Raw genomic sequence first — 15758 nt, forward strand, 5'->3', positions numbered from 1 at the left:
GGATGTGTGCTGATGTATGTGCTTCAGTGGACTGCTCATATCTTCCTACCTGTTGGCATTTTTTATTGTATTCTGTCACTATAGCATATGCAGTTCTAGTATAGGAAGGGGCATCAGTGGTAGCAGCTCCTGCAAAACAGATTTTCAGATGGTCGTGTTTCAAAATGCAGTGTTGTAACAAGGAGGACAACCAAGCTCCTGCCCCTTTGACATAGATATAACAGTAGGTGCTGTTTCAATGCTTTGGTTCCTGTCACTACCAGACACTAGAGCCATTTGTTTTGCTTGTTTCTTATTTATGATTTTGGTATATCCATCAGATACTTTACTTGGTCCTTTGCTGTATGTGGTAGCACCTGTAAAAAAGGAAAACAACTGGAAATCAGATGTTTTGTTGTGTTAACAGGAGATTGAATTATGTTTATTCTACTAGGAAAAGAATTGCTTCCTGACCTCTGGAAACTGATGTTTAGTGCTTGTTCAGTAGCTGTCCAACAGTAAAGACTGTTGTTTTTTTGCATGTTAAAGCTTCTGCTCCTCTTCAGAGCAATAAGAAAATGCCTTCAACTAACTCAGTTAGACCAAGCATGTGAAATACAGCACGCTTAAGAAATGCAAAAGCCGCTTATGGGTGTGTTTATATGAAGTCTAATCAGTTCCATACTGTTTGCACTCCTTGGCACATGTACTTAGGTCATTTATGGCATATTCTAATTCAGTCCCCACCCAGTGGCTTCTTAATAAGCCAGCCGGGAGGTAGTGAGACTTAATGTGGAAAACTCCTAACGTGCCAGTGGGATACCAGTTGTCTGCTTTGTAGCAGCTCTTTGGAAAGCTAGAAATAAATGCCTTGAAGTGGTGGGATTTACTGAAGTGTGGGGAGAGGGGGTGGTAACTGTGTTTACAGATGAACAAGTAAAATGCATCTGAATTGTGGAAGAGCTTACAGTAAACGCAGTAGTATCCATACTGGCTGCTTTGCAACTTGGGATAATAGCTCCTAGTTGCAGTGATACTTCATTTGAAAAAAAAACCCAGTTCTTATATAAGTGAGTGAACTACCAAGATTTCTAACAAACAGTTAAGTTTGGGCTGACTTTCTACAAAGAAATAGCCGGTGGAGGATTCTTCCATGAACTAGCAGGATATTTCACAGCAGGAGGTTAAGCCTGTAGTGCAGTGATAGAAATTGTAATATGTAATGTTTTTGTCATTGCTGTGTAGATTAATTCAAGATTTCTGTTCTCTCTTTCTTCCCTTGCGTCTAGCAAAACTGTACAATCTAAAGTGGACTGCATTTTGGTAAGTACAACTCCAGAATGCTTTTTAATATTTAATAAACTGCAGGACCAAAATAGATGGCTCTGGAGGCTGGCAGCTGTTACAAAGCCTTTCCTTAGCAGTGCTTTAAGGTACTACCATTAAATGTGATCAAAATTAGTTCCCATTGCCAAAAAAAAAACCGATGTGGGTTTGGTGTTTGCTTTTCATGGAAATATTGACCTCTTTTTGCCTGCCACTTGTAAAACTGTCAGTATAGGTACAGAAAGGTGACTCAGTGCTTTTGTAAGCATGATTTTGTTAAATGTAAGATATGTATTGCACATATCAGAGTACGCAAGACACCAATTGTGCCTTCAAGTTCCATTGCTCTTTAGGTCTTTAATGACAATGATAATGTTGCTGTTTCCTTGAAACAGTTAATTCATGGCCAGTACTACATTTTAAGGAAGGAACTAGGTTGAACTGCATGTTCACACAAAACCTAGCAGACTAATGTCCTGGTGTGAAAATCTTGCAGCTGTCTTGCTAACCTCAGAAGTTGCACACTATCTCTGGCCCTGTTAGCTCTACTGTACTACTTAGGACAGAGAGATACCCAATTCCTTGAAGAAGGAAAGCCCTTGAAATTTATAAACATCATCTTCCTTTGAGCATTAAAATAACAGGATCTAGATTAGAGATTATCTAGCACGGTCTTGTAAAGAGGTTTTGTTTGTTTGTTGCAAATTTCTTTGTTGCAAATTGGAGTCTGAGTTCATGAATCTTAAGACTGGAAGGGGCTGCTTATTCTGACTTTCTACCTTCAGCATTTCATCCAGAAGTACCAGCGGGTGAGACAAAATGATGACATACACAACCATCTGGATACGATCAAACAGAATCTGTTCAGCTGTATGGCTGCGCTAAAGAAGAATACTCCTTAAAGTCACATTATCATAGGCTAATTCAGATGAAATTGAATTCTCTTTCCTTAAAATTTTGTCTTAATTTATTGTAATAAGAGGTTTAAAGTAAGCTGTATTGTTGTACTGCAAATGAACTTGGACCCAATTTTGCCTGTACTTAAAAATTCATGAATGCATCCAACTAAAACTGTGATGCAAAATGTCATTTTTGTCCTCATTATTGCTCATTGGCAGTTGTGGACACAAAGCAGGTGTTGTAAGATCTTGATTTTGTTGTTATGTGAGTCTTCAGTGGCAAAAGGGCAAATTGCACTTGCAAAGCTTTCAATACCAGGTTTTTCTGTGGTGAAAAATGGGAAGTGGGGCAGTTCCTAAGTAGCATCGGAAAGGGAGTACGTAAGTAGGAGGTTAACCAGTCATCTGCTTCTTGGAAAGCTGTTTTGAGAAAATGGAATGACATTGGACTTGCATTAAATTCTGCTTGCATTAAATTCTGTGGATTTGCGGACCTAGGATACTGAGATAAGGATTACCAGTTTGTGTGAGCCCATTTGTTTGTGTAGGTCTCATCCATTGGATGGACAAGCTCTTTTTCTGCATAGTGCTTCTGGAGGCAAAGCAGTCTCCATTGCTTGACTCAGAACAGAGCAGCAGTGTCCTGATGGTCTAATTTTCTGTTCCAGATGCCTCCTTGTCTGTCCCGCTGATGAGTTCAGAGGAGTCCTCTCAACAGTGGAAAGGCCACTCTAGGTTAGCAAAGGTAGATCTAATGCTGTTCAGGTAGTTTAAAAAAGAAAAATCCAACATCAGAACAGTTCCAGGAAGTAAAAATGAAGTTGAATTCTGACAAAATGGCTTCTGCATTTTTACATGCTTTTGGAAAACTGTGAGCTGCAAGACAGAATCTAAAAGTTAAACTACCAGACTGGGACTGTATAGCTCTAAATAACTTGTTTGGAGCTTCCTTGCAGCCCTGTCCAGTTTTGTCCTGCAGAAGGTAGGTGAGCAGGTTGCCTCTTTGGTGGAATGCGTATGGGTTTGTCAGAGCAGTCCTGTGATTGGGGTCCCAGCTGCCTGCAGAGAGTCAGACTCCAAGCTTGTGGGCAGGTCAGAACACTTCCTTTAAGTGCACTTTCTTACATGTCTGGTTCAGATAGAGACCTTTTCAGAGCCTTTGAATCAGTCTCATGAAGCATCAGGGGAGAATGTCTGTCCCTTGTCTCCCTCCTTACTTTAAGAAGGAGATCTAGGACTAGCTTTCAGTTATACTGGGAGGTGCTGATGATAACTTGGAGCATTTAAACTTGATCAGATCAGTTTGCTAGCAATCTTAAAAGGAAAAACAGCAGCAGAGGAAAAATCAGATTTGTTACCATTTGTATTTGGTAGCAGCAGTGTGCAGAGCCACACAATGCTCTTCAGCAGGTAGGCTGCCTAGTTCAACACAGGATGGCAAGAAAGAGAAACAGGAAGAAGAAACGGAGGTGATGGCAATAGTTTTGATTGTGGAGGTAGCTAGCAGCAGAGGACTGTGGAAGACAGCTACTATAAGGGCACTGGAACTGCAATTACTCATACAAGAGACCAAAGTTATTTGCCTTTTACTTGCTGGGCTGCACCGCTTGCCTTCTGACATACTGTCAGTTTCTGGAAGATCATAAGAGAATCATTGTATTCTGTGCAATCCAAAAAAGATAATTAGCAAGAATTGTGGTGTAAACAGCCATTAAAAATTCATTACAACATCTTTTTAACTGTAGTAAACATGTCTAGCAGTACATTCTCTTATGACTTTGCTTGTTATATTTGTTGCCACATACTAAGTGAACTCTTGAACTTGGTTTTTTTAAATTGTGTGCTCCATATAATCACTCAGCAAGAAGGTTGAAGTTTCTTTCCTTAGTCCTCTGCAAAGAGGTCAGTGCTGGTGAGAGTGTGCTGGATTGATGGCCATGAAAACCAAAGCTGGTGATAGCTGGAGCAGTTACTGTGTGGACAGCAGCAGGACCAATGTGCCTTGGTCCTGCAGCAGAGAAGGGGGTAGCTTGTCTTCTTGGCCCTCCAGGAGATGGGCAGAAACTCGATGAAGCTTTGGCTTGGGCACTGTCAGTACAAAGCTGCCATGTTTTTGGGGCTTGTTTGGAATATTTAACACCTGAAGTATGTTTCTGTTACTGTTCAGATAAAGCACATCGAAAGTATTTATTAGCAGCTTTTTAGAATAAGAGGTTCTGTTTCAAGTATTAGCTATTTTCAGTCTTGATCATGTTTCCAACAAACCATCTGACCTTGAGCAAATTATTTAACCTCTGCTTCTTGTTTCTCTATTCACAAAGTGGGGAGATGCTTGCTTGACTGCTCAGCTATTCTTAGTCTGGTTGTTAAATAATAGATGTTTGTTCTGCTGAAGTATGACAAGCTTTAGAACCAGTCTGCCAGTAGGTGGAAGTTACATTGCCATTGGCATAGCCTTTTTTGCTTCGATTAGAGTATAGGTATCTATAAATACTCAAAATGTGGAAAGAGATATTAAGATCACTCCATGCTCTCTTAAAATAGTAGTCTTCCAAAAAGCTTGCAGCAGTGCCCCTGGCCTTCAGCTCCTTTTCACCAGAACTTGAGGACAGAAATAACCTGTGGAAATATGAAATAGTTCAAATTTCAGTGCTGTTTTTCACTGTGTTCATTACGGAAGTTGTAACTCTGCTAATTCTTCCTTAGTGTATTCTTCCTCTATCTTATCTAAAGTTTGGCCTGACTAAACATTTTCTTCTTCAAAACAACCCAGAAAAAGCACATTCCCTGGAGTTTTCCCAAGGTAATTCCTTTTGACAACTTTAGGATGAAACTTCACTGACGTTGGTGACCTCACAGTGGGTCAGCAGGCAGAGAGAACCAATCCATCCTGGTCAGGAAGCCTTAAAATGATATTCTGTGGTTCTGAAGACTCACGTTCAAATCTCTAGGTTCTCTGGTTCAAGCAGGAACACAAGTAAACTCATGTTTCCGCTAACACAGATTAAATCCTTAACCACATTCTGTGTTGAACTGATTTTTGTCTTGTGCTACGAAAAGTTTCAGTGTCTAGTTAGTGTCTCTCAGAATGAAACCAGATGTCAAACCCTGCTATTTTCATAAAGAAAAACCCAAACCAAGAAACCCCAAGCTAAAACCAAACACAGCATACTGGCCATTCTGTTTTATTTCACAGCTCAATCAAAATGGCTGTTAGAATGAAAAAGAAAGTTGCATCTGTTCCTAAGAGATCCTTGTTGTGTGTGTCATAGGCAGCAAAAGGACAGATTCATTTGGCTGCTAATAATGCAAATATAAATGGATCTCTGGTTTAATTCGTTTGCTACATATGTTGTGCATTCCTATAGTGAGCTATCTATATTTGGTAACTGTCATATCAGAGATTACTGCTGCTTTATATGTTACTGAAAGTTTTTGCTTAGCTATGACTTGAAGTTTGTAATTCTTTGACCTTAGTTTTTCTGTCTCTGAACATAAGACCACTCAAGTTTTGGCTAAATTGAAGCGAAGTTGTGAAAATTAAGTATGAACACTGCTTGCTCCTCATCTTCACTGATTTTTGCTTTATTTGCTGTGGTTCCAGTTAGAGGAGATAAATATAATGCATGAAGACCAAGAGTAACAGAGGTGCTTTGTGATGGCTTTGCACCTCGGTCCTGCAAGCAGTTTAACATGCTTATGCAGTTTTCTAATGCAGCTTCAAGAAGTATGGTTTATAAATAGCCTTTGGAGAATTAGACAGTCTGATTTGATAGAACCAGTCAATCAAGGTCAGGAAAACTCAAGCTAGATTTTCACTTATAAGTAGCAGATAAGGATTCCCCAGACATTTTACATTCTGTATGGGTTTTAAAACTACTGCAGCATAAGCTTTAAAGGGCTATGCAAAGTGGAATTTGCCCAACATGATGCCAGCATCCCAGTCTTCCTTTCGATGTTTTGACTCTTTTCCACTCTGTTGACTTATTGACCTAATTGGGGGGTGGTGTAGGACAAAATTTATAGTATATTTTGTGTTCTGTTTCTTTTTATTCATTTCCATACGCATCCAACTTAGCACAGAGTAAAGCTCGGGGTAAATGAATCTCCTTGGTCAGTAGTCAGTAGGCCAGCTGAAATGTTCTTCATCTTTCTTTTCTGATTGCATTAAGAAATCAGAAAGTTCTGATGCTTTGAACAGTTACAGTAACAGAGTTATTACTGAATTCCAGACCTTCAGCACTGAGACTGGTGGATGTCAGCTGAGGTTGAAGAAGAGATTGTATTTACTGAGGTTGTAAACAAAGTTTTGAGAGTTTTAGAAATGTTTAGAGAAAACATGTTTAACAAATTTTTAAACTAAACAAAACATGATGCCTCCTGAATCTACTTGCACTGGCTGTCACATTCCATCTCTTCACTGCCACTTCTTCAGTTTTAAGATGATTTTCTCTAAATAGGTTCAGTCTCATCTAATAAGCTTAGGGTTATCTAATTATCACCCAGGTAGGATTACCTCTGTGGACTGCCTTGACTCCTGGCTGTGTGTTAACTCTCCTGTTTTGAGGAGCTCTTGTCTCTCCCCGGGGTTTCCCTGCAGCCATTGCTGGAAGCTGGAGGAGTTGTGCAGAAAGTGCTGCATGGGGCCAGGCATGGAGAGCAGTGGAGTTTTGAGTGACAGCAGAGAGAGATTACCACTGTCCAGCTGCTTCTGCTGAGGATGTGAGGAAGCTGTGATCCTCCACTGCCTCAGCTCTAGGGATGCACTTTTACTGCCCTTCCCTGCAGCCCTTCCTTCTGCCGGGACACAGCAGAAGTTGCTGCAGCTGCAGTGGGCATCAGGACTGCTTCGGTATATTTTGATTGAAGATTTAATGTTTCTTCTAAAACCTCACCTTTTATGTTGCACTCTGGCACGTCAGGTTTGGAGGTGAGAGGTTGTTTTCTTCCTCAGTGTCAGAGTAATGGGTTTTTTTTGTTTTGCTTGGGATGTTTTTGCCACATGGGTTGGCGCTTACCATGCAAAGTAACATCACCTGCGCTGCGTCCTTTGGTGTGCTGCTTTGGCAGCTGCTGCTTAAAACAAAAAGCTGCTGAGTTCCTCGAAGGAGAGGAGGTCTAATGAAGACATGCGAGTTTTCTTGCAGTCGTTAAATTTCTATCTTTTAATAAGTAAGTGATTAATTTTCTTCGAAAAACATTGCTCTTTCAATAATGGGTTTGCTTAAAGGAAAACTCGCCCTCTGTGACTTACGCAGGAAGAGAATTTGACAAACTGCACCCAGTTAAGAAATAGCTTTCTGGCTGTTTGGTGGTCTCAGCACCACTGCTGTGTAAGCTGCTGTAGAGCCACACAGAAATTGGGGTCAGCAAATTTCAGGAGTTTATCAGAGGGAAGAAAAAACCCACCAAAATGTTGTGGTTTGCTGCAGCTTATAAAAGCAACAAATCCGGTGTCTGTTACCTGGCTGCTGCTGGAAGTGTTTCTCTTGGCTCTCGGAAGGTCTGTGGCATCGCTGGTGGCCCAGTTCTGTGGAGCAGTTAGATGGTGGGGGTCAGCAGGCCCTGTGCCCCCCAGCATCCTTCCCCGGCAGCATGTCCCGGTCCTTGCCTAGAGACTGGGGTCAGGAGGGGACCTGTGTGTTGGCCGCAGAGCCAGCAGAGACGAAGTGGGAGCTCCGCTCTCTCTAGTACTGCTGTTAGTTTGGTGCCAGCTGAAGTGAGCTGTGTCTGGACATGACTGGGTAGGTAGGGAGCCCCAGGTTGAAGTGTTTGGTTTTTGACTGTAATCCAGAAGCTGTATTCTGACTTAAAACGGGATCATGTGAGTCTTTGATTCTTTACTGATGGTGTACCACTTCTGCAGCATCTTCCTGAAGGAGAACCCATTTGCTCCTTGTTGCATGGCTTTACTCACACTGCTGCAGAGGAGGCCTGGGCACATTACCACAACAGATTCTCTTAGTATTTCTAAGTCCATGTAGCTGGTTTCAGATGACCAAAAACTAGTGTGTATGTAGCAATCACTGTTTGCATACACCAGGTAAAACTCCCCTTTGTGTCTGATCCTCAGCTGGTATCCACTGAAATCACTGAGATTGATCTTAACTGAATGCCTTGTCTTCAGTACGTGTTCAATATCTCTGATTTCCAAAGAAAACAAAGATGCTCCACTTATGTATATAAATAGATCATAAAATGCCACATTGAAGTCTCTGATGCTTAATTACTAGTAAATAGTGGATTCGCAGCATCAGGTCTGATACCCCTGTTGTTACAGCATAGCTGGTTTTGATGCTAAAACTCCCCCTTGTGTCTGATCCTCAGCTGGTATCCACTGGAGGAGGAATCTGAAATCACTGAGATTGATCTTAACTGAATGCCTTGTCTTCAGTACGTGTTCAATATCTCTGATTTCCAAAGAAAACAAAGATGCTCCACTTATGTATATAAATAGATCATAAAATGCCACATTGAAGTCTCTGATGCTTAATTACTAGTAAATAGTGGATTCGCAGCATCAGGTCTGATACCCCTGTTGTTACAGCATAGCTGGTTTTGATGCTACGCTCTCAGAGCTGCTTCATGTGCGCTCTGAGAAGATAAAGTTTACACATTACATGTCTGGTTAACGAAGTGACCTGGGAAAATGTCAATAACAGGTTCTGCTTTTGTTGCATGTGAATTTTGTAATGAGCACAAGTGCTTTCTAGTGTGTGATGGTGTGCAAATAAAACAGAGAATCACATTTCTAGTCCCAGAGTGCTCGAAGTCACATTTTTTTCCACATAAGTAAATATGTTCTTGTTTAAGATGATGTTATTTAGGACTGTGCTGTTGGATGACAGTTTTTAGCTGTCAAACTCAACTTTATTGTTTGCCTTTTCTCCCCCTGCCCCACTGTTGTTTTGGTTTTTTTTTTAAACCACAACACCTTTGTTATCTAGCAAGAAGTTGAGAAGTTTACAGACCTAGAGAAACTCTACCTCTACCTTCAGCTGCCTTCGGGTCCCAACAATGGAGACAAAAGGTATGTGTGCAAGAATGTCAATGTGAGCAGCTAGTATTCAAAACTTACTTTACTTGCTGTGACACTTATCTGCTGAGGAACCATTCACATGATGTGTTTGGTAGCAGAAGCAGCCTTTACTAAACATTAGAGAGTCTTCCTGCAGATTGTGTTGTGCTGTTTTGATTTTTTTAACTTTGGAATCTTTAGTGCATGAATAGCTTGTAAGTACAAACCTCCTTAAAACGCAAGAGTCATTGGAGAAAGTGTTTTGCAGCCCAAGTGTAATTGTTCCTTCACTTTTTATGTAGGAAGTGATAATAGAGCAACACTTGTGATGGTGGGGGAAAGAGGAACTAATGGTATTTCTGGTAACATTTGTTTGACTAAAGGAAGGTCTAGAAAACGAAGCTGCAGATGACAACATCACAAAACTGGTACATGTTGTAGAATCATAGAATAGTTAGGGTTGGAAAGGACCTTAAGATCATCTAGTTCCAACCCCCCTGCCATGAGCAGGGACACCACACACTAAACTATGTCGCTCAAGGTTCTGTCCAGCCTGGCCTTGAACACCTCCAGGGTTGGAGCATTCGCAGCTTCCTTGGGCAACCCATTCCAGTGCCTCACCACCCTCACTGTGAAGAACTGCTTCCTTATATCTAATCTAAACTGCCCCTGTTTAAGTTTAAAGCCATTACCCCTTGTCCTACCACTACAGTCCCTAATGAAGAGTCCCTCCCCAGCATCCTTGTAGGCCCCCTTCAGATACTGGAAGGCTGCTCTGAGGTCTCCATGCAGCCTTCTCTTTTCCAGGCTGAACAGCCCCAACTTTCTCAGCCTGTCTTCATACGGGAGGTGCTCCAGTCCTCTTATCATCCTCGTGGCCTCCTCTGGACTTGCTCCAGCAGCTCCATGTCCTTTTTATGTTGAGGACACCAGAACTGTGCACAATACTCCAAGTGAGGCCTCACAAGAGCAGAGTAGAGGGCCAGTAGGATGTGTATCAGCCCACAGGTGCCTACAAGAAGCACTCTCAGCATCTGCTGGGTAAGGTCAGCTCGCAAAGTGAGTGGGCAGAGCTTAGAGGTGGTCAGTAAGGAGCTATAAATTTAAGAGGGGAAGTAGGTGAACTCTCACCCATCACTGTCCACTCATGGCTGTGTATCAGTCAAGAGCTGGAGTGTGGAGTCAGTGTGTTAAATTGTGGATGAAAGAGGGAGATATCTGCTGCCCATGTCTCATTTATAGTTAAGTGTGTGAGAGAGCATCCCTCGCTGTCTGTGGTGTCTCTGCCTACCTGTGTGGGCAGACAGTTATAAAGTCTTGTAACTGAGGAGCAGCTATGGAGCAAAGACTTGATCAGCCTTGCTTCTTCTTTCACTAGCGATCAGATCTCCATGTCGTCCAGCCGTGCCCAGCAGATGCACGCCTTCTCGTGGATACGGAACACCTTGGAAGAGCACCCCGAGACATCCCTTCCCAAGCAGGAGGTTTATGATGAATACAAGTGAGTGCTCCTGAATTGGAATCGTGCATATGGCTTTAGTGAGCATGGATGACACTAGCTCTACAGGCACTCTACTGGTGTACATGTATGAGTGCATATAGTAGAACAAGGACTTATATACTGACGTACCTGAGAATATTCTAGCTACAGTGAGGCAAACTGTATTCGTTGTTTCTGACAGTGAAGATAAGATTGTGATGTTCAAGTTGTACATTACATATGCTGAAAGAAAGATACAAGCTTTTTTTAACAAGTAAATGTCTGTATGAACATTGTTTTGGTTGGTGGACAGAGCAGCACAGGTAAAAAGCACCAGTTACTATCTGATGGTACCTTTTGGTCTATTTGCGTATGCTACCTTATATGACTGCATTAACTAGGTTGAGAGGTTGAATTGTTCCTCCTGGATATGTAGCTATTCTGCACATAAGATCTAGCCCATCACACCTTTCTTTCCAGAATAATGCATAAATATTGGACCTTCCTGCAGCAAACCTGATTTCTACAGAGGCACTATATATCTGAATATGTATGAAACCAGTAACCAAGGCCACTGTGAGTCTGTGTTGTCAAGTCTCAAAGCTACCATGTAACGGGAAAGCGATTAGAAGCAAGGGAGAGGGAGCTGTCTGACGGAAGTTGGATTTGAATTCATTTACAGAACATTCCCTGGGGCGGGAGAGGGGTGGTGGGGGGAGGAGAATAATCATCTTCAGCCCGGTTGCCTGAAGATGAATAACAGATTTATGATCTAGTATGAATATTTCCATAATCCGAACGATTACAGTAATTTGCAGTGAGCTGAATCCCTTCGCCTCCTAAGTGCCTACAGGATTCAGCCCTTAGTAATTGTTATTGCAGGGTTGCCTTCTGCGAATACCTCCTTTTAATTAACTCTCTCTGGTCAAGTTCTTTACTCTGAGCTGAAACACGATGGCATTCGCTTGCCTGGGGTTGATAAACATGCACACACCTATTTCTGAGCCGGTGCCATTGACTGGAGTGGTGACGCAGCCTGGAAGTGGAGCCAATGGCACAGACGTGCCGGGGTGGCCAATCCCCGAGCAGCAGCCGCTCGCGCAGACACAGCAACAGCGGCAGCTGCTGTGCGGGAGAGAGATGGGAACGTTGTTCTTAAATATATTTCTTATTAAATAATTTATGGCCTGCTTCAGCAACAAATCTGCTTGGCTTCCATGCTGTGCCAAGCTGCAGATGCCCGGAAAAATCATCATCTACAGATTGTGGAGTGTGAAATTTGGATGGCTTTTGTATGTAGCTGCATCAAGTATTTGTGTATTGTATTTTTTTTTCCTCCCCTAACAAAATAAGGGTGGTAAGCAAATATTCAGGAAAATATCAAATGTTTGGAATCTGTTCTCCTTTGAAAGCATCTGTTCTGTTTTTAAAATATTCAGTTTCTTTGAATATTTTCATGAGTTATTCTTGCACACCAAAGGAAAAGTAGTCTTGGAGTGGGAGGTGGGGAACAGACATAAATACATGAGAGTTAGTTTTGATAAGTCATTTTTCTTTGCCTGAGGGTGTTAAAACCTCTCAAAACTCACTTTTGTCATACTAACAACTTACCATTTCTCTCCTCTACGTACCAAGATAGACATTGCATGAGCTCACAGTGAGCAAGCTTATGCACTCCGCACTATAAATCAAAGTTACAAGGCTTCAGAAGAGTGACACGTCACACCAGCATCTCAACTCCTGCTCTAAATTCTGGTCAAAATAAATCTTGCAAAACTACTGGGCTTCTGCATCGCCTTCCATGTGCTTGGGTTGTGTTTTTTTCAATGAAGAGGGAAGACAGAAGCTTGCAATCCACACAAATCCACCACTGGCAAGTGCTGATGGTGTTTCCAGCTCCTCCATGTTTCTGTAGCCTCTTCTTGTTGAGCTTATTCCACACAGTGACTCTTCTGTTTTCTTCCTCTTCTATTTAATTGTGAATTCACATCTCTGACTGGATTACAGTGAATGGATTCCTCTGCCTTTTGAAGGGGATAAAATAAATGAAAACCACATCATAATACAAGGCAGTAGCACTTGGGAAGGTTGAGAGCCTGCAGCTGAATTTCAGAAAGGAGGTAGATGAGAGCTAGTTCACCTCTCTTGTTGGTGCTGTGAAGCTGCTTGAACTGATAGAACATGTTGGGCTGTAAGAAGCTTTGTTTCTGTGGGTACACACGGTTCTGCCAGCTTCTTCTGGGACTTATGGGAGACAGTCTGGAAAATACTATGGGAACTCAGGAGGAGCTGCCTAACATTAGGTATCCTGCAGAGAGTGGATGCTGCTTCCCATGAGATGCTTTCAGTGTTTTCTTCTAAGTCAGTTTTATTTGGGTATCTTCTCCCTATTAGTAAACACCCTTCTGGAGGCAGCCAGATGTAGATTCAGCCAGTTTAGGGAGTTAGGATTTTGAGTCTAAGCGCAGTCCTGCAGTAGGTATGCAGATAAAAATCCCCCTTTGTCCACAAAATGATTTGTTGAGCCTTCAGTGAACACTTGAGTGCTCTTACCTTACTTCAACTGCAGTGACGCAAGGAAAGAAAGTCATTCATGTTTAAGTTTGGTGCCCTGAAGATTCACTTGATATGCTTAATATGGATTATGAGGTCTTTGAGTCATCCCCTATCTCTTTCCTTTAGTCTGTAAACCATTAATCCTTGCTTTCCTGGCTGTTGGGCCACTCCAGTGCATAGATTATGTGCACTAAGTGTTAAGAATGTTAACCAACAAGTTAGAAGAATATTCAGAAGAGGGTGGTAGTGTAGGAATACCATGCCTGTTAAATAAAAGACACAAGATACTAGTCTTGTTAGATAGCACTTAACCAGTGTTCTGCGTGTAAAACTCCCTGATAGAAATAGGCTGGGGCCTGTTGTATATCCAGTCCTCTGTCATAACCAACTACCTATGTATTCCTTTTAAAAGCCAATCAAACTCCATCTAAAGCAGCTGTTCTCCACCTCTACTGCTGCTCTTGGGAGTCTGACCTGCACTTAATTTCTCTAATGGTTTTCAGACATCTGGTTTCCATCCTACCTGATTTTTCGGATTTATTTCTGTGCTAGGATTGTTTATCTGCTTAGTGAGAGCTTACCTCCTCTTAAGGTTCTTCGCTCTAACCCATTCTTAGAGACCAGTGTTTTTGCTGGATTGGATAAGCCAAGATCTTTGTTTCATTTCATGCGAGAAGTTCTTCATCATTTGCTATTCACATTATTTTTTCTGCCCAGGAAGCTATGTAGGCTGGGCTGCATGGCCTGACTGCCTTCATGGGCTTTTTGGGGGTGTAATTCAAGTGCACTCCTAGTGTCAACTATGTCTTGAGCACATATAATTTGAAGATCTTGGGGGTGGGGGGGAAAGGCCTTGTCTCCGTATCATGATGGGGAGCTCTGTACAAAGGAATGTAAGCAACCGCGTGCCCATTGTCATTCCTGTCTCTGCACAGACCTTCCCCCTCCCCCATCTGTTTCCCACCCACCCTTCAAATAAGCAAAACAGCTCCTGGGCTCAGTGATGTGCCAAGAGTGCAAGTAGCAGAGAAAAGAGCTTCAGGGAAGAGACTCCTGGTACGTGTTGTCAAGTCAATGAGAGGCCACAGATGGACATGGAGGGTTCTCGGCTGAGCCAGGAGGAGGGGGGGCCACATGGGATGATCTGTCTGAAAACTGAAATTACATGATAATGGCTCAGAAATCACAAGCTTGCAGGAGCTGCCAGTAGGGATATGAGGGGACCATGTAACTGGATGTTTTGCTGCTAGCAAATAGTTGTCTTGAAACAGATGTGCTAGACTTGAGGAATGGAGCTTTTTTTCCTTTTTCATTTGTTTATTTTCTCCTATGGAGGGAATAATTTTAACTTTAAAGTTGGTAGGTTGGTAGGTCCCTAATCCTGTGGTTCTGCTGGGTTATTTCTTTAATTTTGTTTCGCTGACGTTGTGGAGTTTCAAAGATACTGCTGACTGTGGCAGAGAAATTCAGAGAGCCCTCCTTTGCATGCTAGATGAGACTTGAGGTCCTCTAATCAGCGTAAGTAAGCAATAACGATCCACCTTTTAGGAATTTTCAGAGTAAAGTTGTTGGAGCCTGGCAAGATGCAAGGGCCGAAAAATAAACCTGCACAGACATCTATCACACGTAAAGCAATGCCTGATTCCTTAAGAGGGTGCAGTGAGGCAGGAGAAGTATTCCTTTGTAATAACTTCAAAGGGACATAGAATCCAGATTCCATGACTGACCTGCATTGAGATGAAATTGGATAAAAACCTTCTTGATCTCCCATATAGAGACTGGACTAATGGCTGACTGTATTCCAGGTTGTAGGCAACATCTCCCGGTTGGGACAGAGTGACCGGCTGGGGGGGGGGGGGGGGGGGGGACAAACACGCAAAAAGAGCATAAATCTTGCTGGTTATCATCACCAAAATCATTACATCTTTGGTGGTGCTTTCCGAGTAGAGGATACCTACATACCGCCAAGGCAAAAGCAGCAGATACTTTCTCTGTAGTAACTAGTATTTTGACAGAGAAAATAAATGCAGTGGAAGTATCTCCAGAAACATCTTTCTGCAGAGACATTGGGACTGGCCTACTTGGATGCAAATGCCATTGCTAATTGCTACCAGTTTTAAGAGATGATACTGGGCATGAAGGACCTGTTTCAGGAATGTTGCTCAGTCTGTCTTTGTTTTCCCATGCACGTACCTGTTCAGAGTAGCAGGCAATGTGGTTTTCTGCTCTCCGGCCGATGCCCACACGGTCACCTCTTCTTTTCAGAGATGATTGGGTTTTGTGCATTGCTGGTAGGACTTTTCACAGGAAGGGAGGTCGTTGCTGTCTGGTGCTGACTCTGTGACTGTAGGAAGTCTGAATGAAAATGCTCTGACAGTGTGTGTTTTGGGCCTTAGCAGGTAACATTTGTGAAATGCCACAAGGCTCTTGAACAAAAGGCTGTATGCATTCTTATCTTTGTGCAGCCTTAAGCGCTTACTGGGTGGGTAAATCTGCCACA

The 15758-nt window shown here is 42.4% G+C and overlaps 1 protein-coding gene across 1 annotated transcript in view; it reads left to right on the forward strand.

Annotated features, from left to right (window-relative positions):
- Positions 1 to 1275: 1275 nt before the first annotated feature.
- RFX7 (regulatory factor X, 7) overlaps positions 1276 to 15758 on the forward strand; it is a 24796-nt gene continuing 10313 nt past the window's right edge. The window contains exons 1-3 of the mRNA XM_010019404.1: positions 1276 to 1302; positions 9152 to 9234; positions 10601 to 10723. Of these exons, the coding sequence (XP_010017706.1) occupies positions 10614 to 10723 (110 nt within the window). The 5' untranslated portion in view covers positions 1276 to 1302; positions 9152 to 9234; positions 10601 to 10613. The remainder of the gene's footprint in view (positions 1303 to 9151; positions 9235 to 10600; positions 10724 to 15758) is intronic.

The sequence above is a fragment of the Nestor notabilis genome, unplaced genomic scaffold (assembly GCF_000696875.1).
Source record: "Nestor notabilis isolate BGI_N333 unplaced genomic scaffold, ASM69687v1 scaffold4868, whole genome shotgun sequence".
NCBI classification, from domain to species: Eukaryota; Metazoa; Chordata; class Aves; order Psittaciformes; family Psittacidae; genus Nestor; species Nestor notabilis.